This window comes from Lepidochelys kempii, chromosome 1, assembly GCF_965140285.1.
Source record: "Lepidochelys kempii isolate rLepKem1 chromosome 1, rLepKem1.hap1, whole genome shotgun sequence".
Lineage (NCBI taxonomy): Eukaryota > Metazoa > Chordata > Testudines > Cheloniidae > Lepidochelys > Lepidochelys kempii.
In genome coordinates, this window is record NC_136380.1 from 237,423,997 (window position 1) to 237,436,852 (window position 12,856).

The following is a 12,856-nucleotide window of genomic DNA, read 5'->3' on the forward strand; positions in this document are numbered from 1 at the left end:
AATTAACATCTGGGATTAGCAAAAGAAAAAGGAACATATGCTCAGCATTCAGATATGATTTAACAATTTGGATTTATTTTGACATTTGTTTTTGCTTTTTATTTTTTTGTTTGAAAAATAAAACCTCCAAAATGCTTCTAAAAATGTCACTTTTCCTTGATTCAAATAGGAGAAGAAGTGATTAGCAAGAAAGTGCCAGTACTCCAGATAACGCCGAGAGCTGACAAATACAAGGTAACTTTAATCTTCTGGGGATATCTCATATGTGAACACATATACTGCTTCAGGTAGTAGTGTCATCTTGAACATTTATTAAACAATAGGCTTATTCCTTGTGGGACCCTTATTTGCTTTTTCAGCATAAGTCTCTACAGGCAAGTGTAGGGAGACTCAGCATTTGAAGGAGTATATTTTTGGCAGCTCAGCCCTTATTTAATAGTATGAAAAGAAAGCAGATAAATGTAAGTAGTCATGCTACCTTCATAAACTCGAGAGGACAGGTATGAGGAGGCAGAAGGAAGAATATTTTAACACATTTGAAAGGGAAATAAAAATTCTTCACTGAGCATCCTGTCTTTCTACTTCCTCTTGCTTGCTCTTTCAACACTAGATAGGTAGGTTTATATTGGTGACACAGGGAGATTACTGAGTGGGAAGAGCAGAGGGTTATTTCAGGTTACCATAAGTGCAAGTTCTCATTTTCACCAGTACCTACAGCATCATTGAAGAGCACATGGCAAATGGTGCAAAATCTCATGACAGGCATACACATAATGGACACCATTCATCCCTGGTGCCTCACTATTGATTTCAAGGCATGAATTTTGCTCTGTGTGTGTGTGTGTGTGTGTGTGTGTGTGTGTGAGAGAGAGAGAGAGAGAGATTGAGAACAATGACGTACCCAGCATGGTAACAACACACATAGGGAGACAAGAAAGGTTAGTGTTGGCAAGTGAAAAGGAAAAAAAAAAACTGCCTCAGACAGCCCAGGACCAACGGGCAGATTGGCCAGCCCACAGAGGGCATGTGAAAACACTGCCAAGGCCAAGGAAAAGATCTTCAAAGTGTTTGTTGTAATAGGCATCCATAACTGCTTGAGAGACAGCAACTGCTCGGCAAATTGTGTGGAGGCTGGGATCTTAAGTATCGGGAGTACGTCTGCATAGTACAGGACATGCTCGTTTAGAAGCCACTTCAGCAAATAATTTAAACGCATGCTTAGGTTCACCCCTATTCAGCAAGAGACAAATACATGTTTAACTTTAGGCTTGTGCTTAAGTCCAATTGCAGTCAATGCCAATGGGACTTAAGCATGTGCTTAAGTGCTTTGCTGAACATAGACAGACTGATGTATTAGAGCCTGAGACAGCACGTGTTAAATGAACACAAATTGTATGTTTTGTAAATGGCTGAGTGCCTACATTCCATTAAGGATTAAATGCTAGTGATCAGAAGTGTTTGGTATTGGTCAAATAGTTTTGGTGGCCTCAGTACATTTCCAAGTGAATAGGTATCCATGTTACAAAGACACATCACCATGAGAGGCAGTAACTGACCCCTGTGTTGTCAATTTCAGCATAAGCCAAGGAGTGAATTGACCATGAACATTCAACTACTCTTTCACAGAGAGAAATGTTCTCCCCAGGTCAGTAATTTTAGTTTAAGTTCCTTAAAGCAATGCCTGTATTAGGAATTTTAGGCAAATCTCCCATCATTGGTCTTATTTTTATCTAATAAAAATATAATCTGTAAAGTTTAATGGTTGATGTTCACCTGGTTGAATCAAAAAGTCAAATATTCCATTAGGGGAATCTACGTACCTGAGCTGTGGGTGTCTCTCTGTTCAGAATTCATCAATATGCTCAGCTGTTAAAATTGAAAGGACCAAATTTCTGCTCTCAGGTACGCTGGTACAAATATAGAACTCTTAAATCTACTGACTTTGGTATGTATATTCTGAACTTACATTAGTGTAACACACTAGACTTTGGCCAGGTATCTCTACAGGAGCCTAAGTAAAAATTATCTTAATACTTGGGCAAATAAATTAATCATAGTCAGATTTCTAGACAGCAATAATTCCAGTAGAAAAAGAATCAACCTGATCTGTTTTTTTCAGCTGTCTGCCTATCCCATGCTTCTGTTATAGTTCAACAGGCCAGAGAAGCAGCAGGAAAGAAATAAATCAGAAAAAGCTGACCCTGCTGCATCTATGACATCTTCAGGAAGTGATAGGGGAAGATAGGAGACTTCAAGCCCTGTGCATTTTGGCTCTGCTTGATTGCAGTGTATACATGAAAAGTGAAAATTCAAGGGAGCCACACACTTCAGACCCTCATTATTTCTATCACATTAGAGCGACGCCATGAAATGAACACTGGAGCCATTTTCTGATTTCACTTGCATTGGTGTAAATCCAGAGTAGCTCCAGTGACATCACTGGGTTATTTTGGATTTACACCACTATGTACATGAGGAGAGAATTTGGCCCTGCAGGTTATACAACATTCCACCATATTTATGAGGGATTTCTTTGCTCAAATAAAAGAAAGATGTGAAAAAAATTTAAAATACAGATATGCCCCTTTTCAACCTTAATTACTTTTTTGCAAAGCATTAGTTAGACTAGCAAAAGGTGCAAAATTATCGCCTGATTCTCATTTATACTAAGGTCTTAAAGTGTGTACTTATGTAATTTACAGCTATTTCAATTTACACCCACTTTAAAGCTTCTTTACATTGTCATAGTGGTATAAAAAGACTTCAGTATAGGTAAAAATCAGGCCCTGTATGTTTCAATGTGCTAGAATCACATCTGATGTTAGCAGTAAAATTTCAATAACATCCATGGACTTTTATGTGCTTACACTAATACTGAATTTGGCCCAATGTTTTTAGAAGTATCTTGTGGATAAGTAAAAACAACTGCACACAGGAAAAAAAAACAATAAACTTCACCTTCCCCACAGTTAATGTAGTGTAGTTTTGCTAATTGAGCTTTCTCTGAAATTTTCAAAAACCCAACCCACGCGCGCCCCAAAACAAACCAAAAACCTTTATGTATGAACTCAGTGGGACAATTCAGGTACGTTTAATTAAGCACATGCATTTTGGTAGAATAGGAACTGACATCTAAAATTTGTGAGCTGCATGAGCACACTGTAAATCCAATATATTGAAACCAAAACAAACACCACACATTTTTTAAACAAAAAGAGATGAGAAAATAATCCATGCCCACCTGAGTAAGTTGATGAATTCTAAACAGCAACCCCTCACACACATTCAGGTACATAGATTGCTAGTTTCCTATTTATAGAAAATATTGAGGGCTGAAAAATTAACATTACTTAATATTCAGTTCCATGATTGAAGTTAAGCTTTTTGTACGCCAAGGCCAGCTGCAACTTCCCCTTCAAACTACGCAGAAAAAAAATCACCTTAGTCAACAACTGACATGTTGCTGCTTGACACAGGACCCAAGAGCTGACTCAATTAATAGTGCCTTAATTTGGTTTTGACTCCTTAGGGAGTGGACAGTCTCCTAGAGCATGGCATTAAAATGATGAGCAACTGTGATAGCCCTAATTTATTTTATATATTATGGCTTTTGGGTTGTTATGGACCTGCAATTTCTATTTAGCCTATCACTCAGCTAGAGTTAGCAGTGGGCATAAAAAAAAAAAGTCTGTCTGTGAATGTCACAGATTTGATTTACACTGAGATAATGTGTAATTTTGTTGTTCCCATGTTTCAAACCTCCAATTTATTGTGTCTTGATGTTTCAACTAGTTTCTGGATTGTTCTCCCACAATAAGACACCACTTGGCTGCTATTATTTAATGAGGCAAAACTGCAAGAGTCCAAATATTTCTGAACATGTTCTCATGTTTATCCATGATTATTGCCCCAGTATATGCAACTAATCAACCAACCATGATATAATCGGTGCAAAATTACAATATTTTTCTACCACACATGTAATACAATTGATTTCATGGAAATAAAATTAAACTAAAAAAACGTGCTGACATTTGTCCTTAATCATTGACTTAAGCTACTCTACTTAATATCAAAATAAAGATGCATGCATACTAGAAATTTGCTGTTTTAATTCCTGTTTGTAGCCAGATGGATATTAACTGCAATGTTTTACAAAAGAAAATTCACTCAGACAACTTTCTGTGAAAACATATCAGTTTTGATGGAACTTTCATTGGGAATATTTCTCAGGTCAAAACCAGAGGAAGCGAGAGAGAGAGAGAGAGAAACCTACTTGGAAATAAACCATAACATTGTGGGTAGAGCAGTCACCTGGGATATTGGAGATTGAGGTGCAGGTCCCAGTTCTGCTGAATTCAGGGCAGGGACTTGAACTTGGTTAGCCCACCAGGGAGGGTATTTCTCGAAAATTTTGAAAGGTCTTGGTTTTGTCCTGATGCAGAATAAACTAAATGCTGAAACCTCAACATTTTTACAAGAAACTGAATTCTTGTTTTCCTGCACCCATGCTCAGGAGCTCTCAGGGTAGGTATGTTCGCCCTCCCATCTGAACTGTCTGGCTCCCTTTTAAACTGATCTTCCAGTCGGATCAGGCTCTGCAGGTGTAGGGGGCGGGGGTGTAGTCACCTGGGCCAACAACTGCTCCTTAACCCCTTCAAAAGAAGGGGTTTATAGACCCTGTCACAGTATGGACATTGGTATGTGTGGATAATTCAAATTTTCTATTCTTTAAAATACATTGTATTGGTATTTTAAATGTTTTAAATAAGGATTTGACTCCATCAGAATTACAATATAAACAATAAGGTAGATAGTCCCTTCCCCCGCTATGTTAAATCATTTAACAGAAAAGGCCAGTCTTAAACATAACACTGTTTCAGTAATAAGCACTTAGTTTGGTCTGAAGAGTATGCACACTCACATGAGTCAGTGAGAAATCGGAGTGTAGTCCAATTCTCTTTAATTCTAGAATTTTTAGCTACATAACGATAAGTCTGAGTTTGCAGTACCTCCTGCAAAAGCAGAGCAAGAGTTTTCATAGTTGCACAAAGTGACAATTTATGTCTATGAAATCAGGATAATCAGTTTAGAAATGATAGACAGAGGAATTTATAATTAAAATCTCTTCCACTTTTTGGGTTTCCACAGCCTGAGCCCACACCCTAGGCCTCAACTTGGCTAAAACACAATTCAGCAGGACAAAAATTATCAGGTTAATAGATGTAAAAGACAAAGAGTTTCATGCTATAGGCATCTGCACTTTCAAGACACATCAAACATTTATTCTTCACAAACTCCTTAATTATTTATTACTACCCATTTTTACTAATGCATAGTAAAAATACAAGTAACTCTTGAACAGAGAACTATCATTAGATATGGCTTAGGCTATGCTTTCTAGTCGCATGAGAAAAAGGACAGATTTGACTAGAAAGTTGTCTGAGATGAGAAGACAGACAGAAGCAAGTAAATACAATAATTTTTTTATCAAGAAAATCTCCTAACGAATACTTTCCGCTTGGAACTTAACCAAACATCCACTATGGGGAAAGGGAAAGTTGATACTATTTAAAAAACAAGGATCTCTCAGCCATTAATATAAAGAAAATGACCCACTGAACCAGTCTCCTTGATCTAAATATATCAGTATGTTCAGAATATCTAACATCCCCTGGCAGGAGAGCAACATTAAAGTAAAACATCACAATTCAGTGATTTTGGAACGCCATTGACTATATTAAGATGATCCCTAGAATTACTAGTTAGATACATAATGGGTAGGAAGACAATGTACAGCATACGGTAACATTTTACAGATGAAAACTATCCACCTATTATTCCTTCCATTAATATGGTCCACTGATCTTGTACACCATTAACTACAGCACATATTCTACTGTAAAAGATTAGTTTCTCTGTCATCATTTTAATAGTTGTCCCTAAACTCTCATCTCCTTGGCTCACAGTTCTTGTCTGCACTGGAACTGAACTCTGTATCAACTGAGCCACTGGTAAATGAACTGGTTGTATTGTACATCCACACTACCCATGTTGGAGTGGTTTAAGTTTTGCCCTCTATCCACAAGAGCACTGTTCTAAACAGTTTAATTTACAGAGTCCTCTGGTTACCTACCCCGCAATTCCCACTCAGCTCCCAGCAGTCTGGGAGCAGACTCAAGGCCACTAGTGCTCTGTGGGATGGTAATGGGAGGATTAGATGAATTATTAAACAAGATGAGTGGTAATGTGTTCTAACTGGCCATTAGACCATTTCTAGGGGTTTTTTTGTGTGCAGACACAAAGGATTTTACAAATATTCAGAGGTGATGTGTTTGCGGGGGAGGGCATGCAGCTGCTTGGCTTGTACTAAGCATGCTCACTAACATCCGCTGAAGCTTCTGCCCTCCCTCTGCCCTTTCCCTCCCTCCCTTCCCTCCTATCCCCCTCCCCCCACTATTGGCAGGTACAGGTCGTCTCTGCAAATATTCAAGGGGCTTCTATCAGTTTAATTTCCCTAGTGTAGACCAGGTTATAGTTTCTGCATTGTAGTGCCTGGCCCAAATGAAAGCCAGTCTATTGAAGGCAGGCCTAGGGCACAATTAAGACACAGAGCCTTTCACTTCTAAGTCACTAGCCTGAAACAGCCTAAGATCACTAATGATCAAAAAGAGCTTATGTGAAAAACTGGTGGTCTTAGTCCCACTTCACTGTAGGGCAGGGTCTATACAGCACATAAAAGCTAACGCAAAAACTCTGAATTTTTACTGGCAATCTCAGTAGAGAGGCCAAGGACTGAACTGGCCTGGAGTCTGAAGTCTCCTCTCCAAGCCTGAGTGTTGCTTTATCATGTGGATGTTCGCTATCTTTGGAAATCTACTGACATTTCCTATTGACTGCTGATCTTCAATCCAGGATTATGCATTATTATTAAAAAGAAAACAAGCTCTGATTGTTATTTCACCTGGATAATTTCCCTTTCCTCTTACATTTCTACGGTGTGGTCACAGCTTCATAAATTATTGTGCTGGGTGAGTTTTCCTGTCCAGCAAAAATTTTCAAGATTTAAAAAAATGTCCATCCCAAATCAGATGAAAAGTCAAAAATCTCAAAAATGTTGTGACCCTAAAATCAGAAAAATATTTCAGGTAGGTAATTTCAGTGTTTCATTTTGATAGTTTTGAAACATTCTGTTTTGATTTTGACCTTTTAAAATTCTTTTTTTTTGTTTACTATTACTTAACTTAAAATTCTAAATGAAAAGTCATTTTGAACCAAAAAACAGAACCTTTTGTTTAGAAAATGTTGAAACTGGATGTTTTCACAATTTCAAAACTTTTTTTCCCTGAAAAATAATTCTGAAATTAGGCAATTGTTGAAACCAATCTAAAAAGATTTGGTTTCCCTGAATCACCATTTTTGATGGAAAACATATCCTGTCAAAAAATTCCCAGCCAGCTCTAATAAATTATTTTTCCAATCTCTTTGTTGCCTGTGGGTGATTAGTCCTGTTAAATGCTATAATTGTTCCACCTCAGAAGTGGGCACAGCAGTGTCTGGAGTTGTCATTTTATATGGGCTGTAGAAAGCTTTGGGATCTGTTTGTCAGAAAGCTGCTAAAAACAATATAAGCTATTATATGGAAAACGATCACGTACATTAGATAGGTTGTTGAATCCATTCAATAACTGCTTCACATAGAGATTTAAGTCTTTCATTCTTTTGTGTTCAAGATCTGTAAAAGGTAAATGCCACCAGTGGGGAAACCTGAAACAGAGAACATGTAGACATTTTATTTCTCCTGAAAAAATATGATATTATTTACTCTATGGTACATAAGAATAGCAGGACATCTTTAAGATTTTGTCTTAATTATTATTTTTATTTAAGAAGAGGGACTGTGGTCTAGAGGATAGGGCACTAGAGGTTGACTCCTGAGACAGAGGTTCTATTCCTTGTTCTGTTAATAACTTCTTGCGTGACCTTAGGCAAGATGCTTCAGCTTTGTGTCTCCCTTCCCATCCCACCCTTTGTCTGTCTATTGCATTGTAAAGGCCAGATTTTTAAAGGTATTTAGGGCACCTAATAAGCACCTATCTGCATCTTTAGATGCTTATATTCCTTTAAAAGTCTGGCGCTAAGTGCTTCAGGGAAAAGACGGTCTTTGTGCTTGTATAGTACCTAGCACTGATGTCAGCTTTTGGCTCTAGGCCAACTGTAATAAAATTCTACTATTTCTAATAATAATGAATGACAAAAAAGTATTAACGAAATCTTGCAGCCTCTCATCAGTACAGCTTTGCTTCCTCCCTTGCCTCCAACCCCCATTTCTTCTGTCTATTTAGATTGTAAGCTCTTCAGAAAAGGTTGTATCTTGTATTGGGTGTTTGTACAGGGCCTATCACAATGGATCCCTGATCCCTACTGTGGCCTGAAGGTGCTACCACAAAGCAAGTCATATATGGAAACACAATAATAATAGATAATAATGCTCTTTGATTGGATTTTAACAACATTAATTTTACTTTGGTTTAATAATTAAAAAAATATTTCTCTAGTATTTTTCTACATCATGGGTCCTGTGCCAACTTCAAATTTTACAGCTGTTGAAGATACCTAATGTTTTAAATATTTTTTCACTTAAGTGTGTTATAAAAGCTATAAAAGCAGTAAATTCCAAAGCATGGCTCGATCAGCCAGAAGGTTAGCTTTCTAACAGTGCACCTTATTGGATTACATTAACCTTGAACTGGAAGGACTATTTCTCTCTCAAAATGAGGGAATGTATTGTGCGTCTCAGAAGAGCTACCTGAGCTAAATTGCATGTGAAGGTTTTGAGATATGGATTACTAATATTAAAATGAGATTGTTAAACGAATATTATACTTTGCATCCTCTCATCTACATGATTTACAACAGTGGACGTTTCAATTTGATTGTATTAAGTTTCTCATCACCACTCCAGGCATTTAACAGTGACTCATTTACATTCTCCTTTTTCTGGTATAACCCTGTTTATCCTCTCAGGAGACACTTGAAAGCTTCAGATGAGTAGAGAGCCAGCCAGCCGTTCAACACAGTGAAATGACACTTGAACAGACTTTTTGAGAGCCTGCTGGTCAGATCCTTACTTTGAACAGGCTGTGCCCAATTCCAGAGCTCAGTGAAAAGCTGCCACTAGCTTTTAAAAGGCCAGCTAGATTACAACACATTGAGTTGTAGTTTGCAGCTGTACAGAGGAACACTGGCTAGCTCTGCAGACCAGCTGGTTGTGAAAGTCTATGCAGGCAAATGACATTCTCATCTAGTGAAAAACTGAATGACTTAAGTAAATTAAACCTGATTTAAGGCCCAATCATGCCCCCAATGAAGTCAATGACAGTTCTGCCTTTCACTTAAGAAAAAAAAAAGGAACAGGCCCTAACCCCTCTTCTCCTCCCACATGCACACGCATCCTCCAGAAAGAAAGGCTCAGTCGTTTGTTGTTAAATCATCCCACTCCCAGAAATAAATCTGCCTTGAAAATAATGAGTGAAAAAAGTATACCTCACAGGTGGCTGTGGACAACTAGAATATAGCAAAGTTAGGCTGCCACAACAGACTATGATCAGTTTCCCCTAGATCCTATGACAGACGTGAAAGATTCGAGGGCCTTATAGGCTGAATTTGTGTTGCTAGCAAATATAACCACCACATATTCTTCACATTTTTGCTTACGTAGCGAGAACCATTTAATGGCAGAATAATGAGGACTAATGTGCTGTCTTACTCCGGGAGGGCGTGTGATGGAAATTGCTTCTGTAGATGGCTGTGAAGTTTTGAAAATTGTTCAAATGATTTTTCCACAAAGGTGACCACCTGGCAGGTTTGCACCACCTGGACTAAATATAGCTGCATTGGGGAAAAAACAGAAATGATTAGAGAGAGGCTGATGCCAAAAAGGCACATGCAGGACTACAAGGAAATTTCAACAAAGAAAAACTTTTCTGTAATGTAGCTACACGTGCCTGAAAATGCAATTTGTAATTTATAGGCGTAGTTGTATAAAAAGGAATTTATCTGGATGGGATGCAGTTCAAACACTGAAATATCACCACTGAGTGCGAAAACTAATAATGCTCCATTGAAGCAGCGTACAGCAAGTTCTATCAGGCTTCCTAATTTTGTGCTGTGCTTTCCTTATGGGTGCTATAATTAGCTCTTGATTTATTTTTCACTACAGGGCAGGAACTGTCCTCCTTAATGGCTCCCCGCTAATAGCTCTTTGCCTGGTTTTATTTCCCTCCAGAATCTCATTGCTTATGGCACTGCTGCTCATTCTATGATCCTTTCTTTGTAACATTTTATATAACCGAGGCAGGAGAGCGTGTAAGCTAAAGGAAGAGTAGTTAAAGATCAAGCGAAAGGAGGGCAAGTGGAGAGCGAAATACATACAGAGTCAGGCTTTTTGCTGAACCCTAAAATGGTTGCTCGGGCAATTGACCTCTCTGCATCCAGCAGGTTGGATTCCTGAGGAACATTCTGTGAAGCTGTAGACTTGGCAAAGCCTGTGGCTAACATTTGTGCAAGCGTATGGATCAGGTTATTGAGTTTGACAGGGAAGCACTCTAAACTTTCCTTTATTTTCCTGAGAAAACAAAACAAAAAGAAGATCAAATGTAAACGCTTATCTTCATGCGTATATTTCCCTTTGCTTCCATTTCCTGGTGCCTGCTGCCATGACAGCAACTAAAAATCAAACACACACAACACGCATGCACACACACTCTCTCTCGTCACCATTTGTTTGCAGCAGTTCAATTTACGCAGCAATTGAGCCCAGTTCGGATAAGTTATTCCACCAATCTCCAAAGGACTCGGGTGTTGTATCAACCAGGCAAGGTACTAACAAGCTTCAAGAGGACTTTATTTTCAAAGTGGAAACCTCTTCACCAAGCTGCTGCTGCTGCTGCACCCTCTGTAGTTTTCTCCCAGCCTCTCAACTCCTCCCCACTCCTTCCTGTTTCCTGTCCTTTCAGACTCCCAACAGCCAGTGCTCCCAATTCTAATAATTACAAGCAACATCTAAACACCACATTGGGCTGGGTGTGTTATCAGGAAAGTAAAAAATACACTCACTAGGCTAACAACCTAGGTAACCCACCTGACTTATCTCAGTGGCTCTTATTCCTGATTACCTGGACCCACCCCACCCCTGCTTTGGAGAAAAGAGGCACACACAATGCCTCCATGCATGTCAAGAAGCAGCAATTGCCACAGGGAGAATCAGCACTAAAGTTGAGACTCTCAAAGCTGATTCAGTGATTCACTTATTGGAGTCTGTGTTGCTAAATCCCTGAGTGGACTTTAAAAATCTCAACCCATGATCCTATTTGCCCTTTGTGTAGCTACATAAGAAAGAAAGACCTCCCTACACCATCTTTCCCCATTTAATTCCCATGCAAGATAAGCCAGAACACAGTTCTCACTTCCCAGAGCTTTGGGATCCTTCAGGATGAAAGGCACTATATGCAAATAAGCATGACCACTTCTTCAGATCAAATGTGAATTCTGTTTGGAGAATGGCACTTGCAAAATTATATCACAAGTAGTCCTTGAAGGGGGAGAGGAACTGCCCCTAAAATCCAGTTGCCATTTGAATCTATTTTCACTGTGCTGTTAAGTTTCCTCTCTCTTCCTCTATTTACATAGGCTTTGGGGTCAGATTTCTGGGAAATCCAGTATAGTTGTTGATATTGTGGAGGGCCAGCCATTTAGACTTAACTACACAGCCCCCCAAAAAAACCGTAAGAGTCCCAGAGGTTTCCCAATGTTGGGTCTTAACTGGGACTCAAATACATGTTTAAATCTATTGATAGTCAGAAGTGCACTTAAGCACATGCTTAACTTTTAACCACCTGTTTAAGTCCCATTCACTTAGGACTTCAGCACATGCTTAAAGTTAAGTATGTGCTTGGGCTATACTGGGAAAAGCAAGACTTTTCTGAATTGAGACCCGATTTTTCTGAACTGAGACCTAAGTTTGCATGACCTCTGACATTCAGGCTGAAGACTCTGGTATCTTTCACAAATGCAGTCATACCTCAAAGAAGAGGCTCAGATGCAGAATTAACTCAAATGTTGTGCAATTTATCATGTAGAGATTAGCCACATTAAACTGAGTAAGGGTGGAAGTTGAAGATACATATTTTTTCTTAATGTAATATGAGGAAAATAATCTTCCAATAAGGCAATGTAATTATCAACTTAATAAGCTTTCTTCAAAGAGGCAAACACAGCCCATTTTATAAACGCAACAATTTAGGAGTCTCATGCAAAACAAGAAAATAAATCTTAATTTAGGATATTATTGGAAAATCAATACAGTGCTGATTAATTGGGCCACATCCAAGGTTGTAAAACTTTTCTTTCTTTAGTTCCTAAGGAAAAGAGTATTATATTTAAAGTGTAGTTTAATCACTTGATAAATCACGGGCATGTGATTTGGGTTGTGGAATCTGTAGTTCTACTATAATATAGAAAAGCAGCCAGAAAAATCAGAGTATTACTGGAAGAGAATAATGTTAATTTTACAGCTAAACACTATTCAGTTTAATCTAACTTGTATGACACATGCCTTTGCTTACAGTGTACAACCAACCTGATATTCAGACAATATCACTATTGCAGAGCAGCTGATATCAGAGGACCATAATTCAGGCAATTCGTCTCTTTAATGGCTTGTTGTTCTTTCTATGGGCCCATTAAACCTTTCAAATGATTTTAACCTGTAGACTGCTAATCACAAACCTTTACTTTATACTTGAAAAAATATTTACTTTATTAAATACTTAAAAAGGATGCTACCAACTACATT

At 38.3% G+C, this 12,856-nt stretch overlaps 1 protein-coding gene across 1 annotated transcript in view; it reads right to left on the bottom strand.

The window, feature by feature from the left end:
- Positions 1-12,856, bottom strand: part of PIK3C2G (phosphatidylinositol-4-phosphate 3-kinase catalytic subunit type 2 gamma) — a 278,262-nt gene that overhangs the window by 52,393 nt on the left and 213,013 nt on the right. The window contains exons 26-28 of the mRNA XM_073335036.1: positions 10,435-10,627; positions 9,770-9,891; positions 7,659-7,767 (exon numbers count right to left, since the gene is read on the bottom strand). Coding sequence (XP_073191137.1) covers positions 7,659-7,767; positions 9,770-9,891; positions 10,435-10,627 — 424 coding nt within the window. The remainder of the gene's footprint in view (positions 1-7,658; positions 7,768-9,769; positions 9,892-10,434; positions 10,628-12,856) is intronic.